The sequence below is a fragment of the Ostrea edulis genome, chromosome 4 (genome assembly GCF_947568905.1).
Source record: "Ostrea edulis chromosome 4, xbOstEdul1.1, whole genome shotgun sequence".
Classification (NCBI taxonomy): domain Eukaryota; kingdom Metazoa; phylum Mollusca; class Bivalvia; order Ostreida; family Ostreidae; genus Ostrea; species Ostrea edulis.
The window spans coordinates 25,031,523-25,037,597 of NC_079167.1; the positions used below are offsets into that span (position 1 = coordinate 25,031,523).

General features: G+C 35.5%; 1 protein-coding gene across 1 annotated transcript in view; it reads left to right on the forward strand.

The window, feature by feature from the left end:
* LOC125671589 (receptor-type guanylate cyclase Gyc76C-like) overlaps positions 1–3,922 on the forward strand; it is a 47,404-nt gene extending 43,482 nt beyond the window's left edge. Inside the window, exons 18-22 of the mRNA XM_048907402.2 lie at positions 43–166; positions 967–1,210; positions 2,258–2,356; positions 2,459–2,550; positions 2,827–3,922. Coding sequence (XP_048763359.2) covers positions 43–166; positions 967–1,210; positions 2,258–2,356; positions 2,459–2,550; positions 2,827–3,429 — 1,162 coding nt within the window. The 3' untranslated portion in view covers positions 3,430–3,922. The remainder of the gene's footprint in view (positions 1–42; positions 167–966; positions 1,211–2,257; positions 2,357–2,458; positions 2,551–2,826) is intronic.
* Positions 3,923–6,075: the final 2,153 nt, after the last annotated feature.

The window sequence follows — 6,075 nt, forward strand, 5'->3', positions numbered from 1 at the left end:
ACGATGCCTTCTAACGCACATTGTTTGTATGTTGTATTTCAGACCGATAGCTGACCAACTGATGCAGGGACATTTCGTCAAACCGGAAGTGTATAACTCTGTTACGGTCTACTTCAGCGATATATGTGGATTCACGCAACTTTCAGCAGAAATCACACCAATGGAGGTAATTAATGCATATCGTGTAAATGTATTATCATTATGTGATATATATTTTGGATCAAATTTGTGAAATGGTTGAAGAAAAGATGCTACAATGTTATATACATTATCATTTGATACAATTTATAATTGCCTGGACACTTTCTTGCATATACTACCTTTGTATTCAAACAAATATTTCTATATAACATACCTCTATCGCACGTTTATGAAAACAACGAAATACACAATATATATAATGTATCAATCTACAGAAAATTCCGGGGAATTTTATCCCAGCGAAACTGTAAAATGTCGACAATCCACGACCCCACCCCACCCCACCCCACCCCACCCCCCTGCACTCCGTCAGTATGATAACATGAACTATCTTTAACATACTAGATATCTTTGTTATATTTCATATGCTACAACAGAATACTCGTTGTATGAACCTTTCAGCTATTAGAAATATAAACATACATATTCCACAACTGTATCACAGAACGGACGTGTAGATAATTCTGTTTCAAGATGTAGTTACAAATCTTTAACTTGCGTTATCTATTGATAGAATTATACGCAATCCTGATGTACACGTGTACCCTTTAGACTTTGGAATATCAGTGATAAAATCACATAATTCCACATCTGCATGATTCTTACATGAATTGCTAGCTGTATTCGAATTTAGAACTAGCTAATGGTTGAATTTTATTTTAGGTAGTTTAGATGTTGAATTTAGAACCAGTTAATGGCTGAATGTTATTTTAGGTAGTTCAAATGTTGAATTTAGAACTAGCTAATGGCTGAATTTAATTTTAGGTAGTTCAGATGTTGAATTCTTTATACACCATGTTTGATTCCATCATCAAAAATTACGATGTGTACAAAGTGGAAACGATTGGTGACGCCTATATGGTTGTGAGCGGACTTCCTATCAGGAATGGGGACACACATGCCGGCGAAATTGCGTCAATGTCTCTAGAACTTCTTCGTGCAATAACAACGTTTCGTATAGCATTCATTCCAAGTAAAACTCTTAAGCTTAGGATTGGAATGCACTCAGGTTAATGAATTATTTTTCTACACTTTTTGTAGGGCTCACCCGATTTCGTTTCAATTGCCCTAAACTTTTTCTGTTGATTGCCGATTTCAAAGTTGTATGGTACATATGTATAACCCACCTAAGCTATAACCTAAATGAGCTTTTGTGATCATCTGTGCTCATAGTCCTTTCTTTCCTAAATCTGTACGCTACTTACTTTCAACTTCCTCCCTAGAACTACTGATCCAATTTCAACGAAACTTGGTATTGGGGGATTCTTGGGTAAACGGAATTCAAAATTGTTCAAATGAAGGGTCCATAACGTATTCCAAGATGTGATAACCAAAAGAGGTTAAACATAGAGTGGGTTGTTTCAAATATATCTTCTCAAAAACCACTGACCATGACAATTCATAGTAATACGCAATCATTCCTATGGATTGATCATAGCATGGTCCCTTGGGCTAGGGTGAGGGCTAAACTAGGGATTTGAAATGCGTAGGACATTTTGAAAAAGTATTTTCAAGAGTATCAAGGACACATTAATTCATATTATTATGTAACAATACCAAGCTACATGTATGTGGATTTAAGTTTTTTCTTCAAAATATGGATCCTGGGGTTAAGGTGGGTCAAATCTTGCATGATAGTAGTGCATGAAAATAGGTAACAGTAAGACAGTGTTAGTGATATTGATATGGAAGCATCCCTACGTTGTATAGATTCAGTTCGATTAAGTCATGACAGCGTGGGGCTAGGGCTGGGTCATCATATTGGGTCCATTTTTATTGGAATTAAGAGAGTAAAAAAAAATCAGCAGAACAGGTGACGCAGGAAAGCATCGTGGTCCATATTGCTTTCAGATAATCGTCAAGATAACATTTCTGTAACAATTCTAAAAACATGTACCGTTATTACGAATAAAACTTATGTCAAATGTGTGATCTATACAGTTTTGAATCGGAGTAAACTGCAGGAGAGATGAAATAAAATGGCTCCTCCATTTATTTGAGTTATTGATCCTAGAGTATTCGCACTACAATAAGATCATATATACTCTTCTGACAGGGCCTTGTGTAGCGGGGGTAGTCGGTCTCACGATGCCACGATACACTTTATTTGGAGATACGGTGAATACTGCCTCCAGAATGGAGTCCAATGGAGAACGTAAGTTGCAAAATATCAATGTATGAAAGGAGAATATGACTGTACGATTTCAGATGATATAGAGGAACAATATTTACAAAATCTTATTTTTTTTACAACTAGCACTACAAATTCACTGTAGTGAATCCTCTAAGGAGTTTCTTGACAAATTAGGCGGATACACGCTGGAACCACGGGGTCTTGTAGAGATGAAGGTATGTTAAAAAAAAACACAAAAAAACCTGATATTGCAATTAAAGTTCTCGAGCTACGGTTAAACCTGTGAATTCGTTACTTTAGGAGAAATTAATCTAAAATATTCCCTGAGTAACGAAATTTCAAATCTGATATTTCTTAAATATACCTACATGTACATGAATTGTATTTGGACATGCTCGAGGTGATCTTGATTTGTAACATACATGTATTGGTTTATTGTGTTTTGTAAATGAAGAATTTGTGTAGTTTCACATGCTAGTTTTTCATTACAGGGAAAAGGACAACTATTCACCTACTGGTTGGTCAGCGAAGAAGCTCATATTCGACGACAGAGATTACAAAGGTGTAGCCAGACACTAAAAATGAACACAACCTGGGCAAGAGCTACTCGACAAGCGTACCTGCAGTTCTGTAAAAGTGATGACAATGGTGAACAAACAGCCGACGATAATCAACCTCTTATGGACATTTTCAGAGAAAATGAGAATCATTCTATTAACGAAGAATCTCCTAAAATTAAGCATCAGGAATACAGCTCACCATTGGAAATCCGTTCGTTTTCATCAAAATTACGATATATTCCGAACGGAATTATTTCGGAAGACAAACGTTTTAGTGATATCAAAATAATGGGCTCAGGACAAGATATTGTTGAGCGTACGGCGCTAATTTCCAATCACGATTTTTACGACAGTGACATTGAGGCACAGGAGAGGACTAGACATTTGTCTGTTGGCAATAGGACCCACATCACACTGGTGGATGGTACACGTGAACGACCAAGCAGTGCCCGAAACAATAATCGGGAAATGTATAAACTAAACAGTGAAAGTTCACCGGAGTACCAGTCTCTGATATCGGATTCGGCAGTTTGATTGTCTGAAATCGAGTTAATACAACCCGATATAAACGCTACATCAATAATTAACTCTCCGATTTTATTCAACCAAAAGAGAGGCTAAATCAACGAACTTCAGATATATTGATCAATTCTGATGCTTTAACGTGTGATTGAGGAATGAGAAGAGAATTAACTCTATCTTACTTTTAAAGATAATTCTCAGTATATGGAGGGAAATGATTTCAAGACAGAGATATTTAAAGTGAGCAAAGCATTTTGTGATATTTTTCATTCCAAATACCAAAATCCGACTATGATCATATCAATTCCATTCCATGGGTCGTCCAGCGTATATACACGTGTGTGTGTGTGTGTGTGAGTGTGTCAGATGAAATATGTCAGTTTGTCTTTAAATTATTTGCACGGTATGTCTGTACGAGTATAACGACAGTTTTTACTATTTGTATACATAAGGATGTTATTTAAAATGATGAATTCCTTGTTAAGTAATAAAAGAGTATTAAAAATTGTGTGTTACTGTCTACGCTGTCGATACCAGGAAACAGAAATGTTTATTACTAATGAACTATTGAAAAATGTAAATAGTATACAGTAAAATAGCGACCACTCATCATATAATGACTACATGTTCGTGACTATAATAGTGAAATCTGCATTCCTGAGCAAATCAAAGGTTACAAACTCAGCAGATGCTTAAAGAGCTTCGCCATACAAAATCATTCTCTGATGATAGCGAGCGGCCCTTGTGAGTTCTAGAGGTAACACATATATGTGAATGGGAAAAAAAAAGCAACAAAACAATTTGCAAAACAAGAAATAATCTCTACAAATTATCACTGAAAACTCCGTGAGCCGAAAGGTCGCCGCCATTTTATACAACTATCTGTATTCTCGGCTGTCTTCGTTTTAATTCGCACAAAGCCACATCACTCAAACCTCCTCGCATAGTTCCTACAGTGTACCTCGCACAGTCACCGGATGGGATCGAATTGTCACCATGTTGGGTTTTTACATTCACGTGATCAAAGCACACTGGAGTTCCGAGTAATTGATTCATTAGTTGCTTCAACAGTTATTCATGTTTTAAGATTGATTGCAAAAAAATACAATTCGTTATTCAGACATCTAATTATACCCCCCGCAACGAATTTGCAGGGGTGTAATGTTTTTGAATCGTCAGTCCTTCAGTCCAGTTCTTGTCAGTGCAACTCCTCTAAAACCACTCAACAGAACTTTGTAGTTAAAAAGGACTTGCTATATAGATTGCATATTCTCGGGAATATATATATTTTTTTTTACAATCAATCAATATGGAAAGGGCTTATATAGGCATTGTGCCTGCTGCCTAATCCCATTTATGTATGTATTATATATATATATATATATATATATATATATATATATATATATGTGTGTGTGTGTGTGTGTGTGTGTGTGTGTGTGTGTGTGTGTGTGTGTGTGAATAAAATACTGTTGAAATTAAAATGAAATATTCTCGGGAAAATCTTATTCAATAAGTCTTCTGGGAGTTGTGCCCCTTTTGAACTTAGAATTTTGAGTCCGTGTGTCCTGTTCTTACAGCAATGCATAACATTATCATTCATTATGTGAGGCATTGTCAAGCAATGTTGGAGTGTGGGGTATGTGCGCTCACTCACCTTTTTTCTTCATTTAATCAAAATGAATTGCATAACTATCGTTGCAACAGCTTTTAGCAAATCATTATATAGAAAACAGTTATACGACTAGATTATTAGATATACGCTAACATTTGTACCTATTTAAAGTTACGACGAAGCTTGTTTCAATGATTACACATGTGAGTCAAGTGATTTGCGCTTCATCAGCTGAACAGGATGAGAGTTATCCAAAGTGTTCTGGAAAATTGTCACCGTCACAGTGTTACGTCTTTGAAAAGCCGTAAATAAAATAAATTTGTTTTTAAAGTATCAGAAATAGTTTTAATAACCAGACAAGTTTTCTCATATTTTCGTTTTTATTGTTTTTGTTGATAATTGCTTTGAAAAAACACAAAAGCTAACTAGATATGATTATAATCTATAAATTATCAAGTCTCCCAAACGAAATACTGGCTGTATAAGAGTGGCATTTTCTCAGTATTGCTACAGTGTATTTTCCTTCCTTGACAAAACCCATGCCAATTTTAGATTCATTTGAATATAATTTAGATCACAAAGACTTTGATTTTGAAAATTTTCACAAAATTAACTTTTTTCCTTCAGTGAAACTGGTGTCACTTGACCTTGATCTTAGTTTGTAGGTCCCAACATCATCTCATCATTTTTTATGTTAACATGTTACTATCAGTCCCGGTTCTAAAGTTATACAAGTTTTTATAATCAAGGTCAAGGTCACTAAGATACTAGTTTGAAGGTCACTAGATCCTTTTATCATTTCTGAAGATTACATGTCTCTATCAGCCCCAGTTCTAAAGTTATACCAGATTTATGTTCAATGTGAGAGGTCAAGGTCACTGTAGTCACTTGACCTTGATACAAATTTGTAGATCCTATCATCGTTTATTATTTCTGAAGATCCCATCTCTTTGTCAGACCTAGTTCTTAAGTAATATCAAGTTTTATGATCTAAGGTCAGAGGTAAAGGTCACTGGAGTCACTTGACCTTAATACTAGTTTGT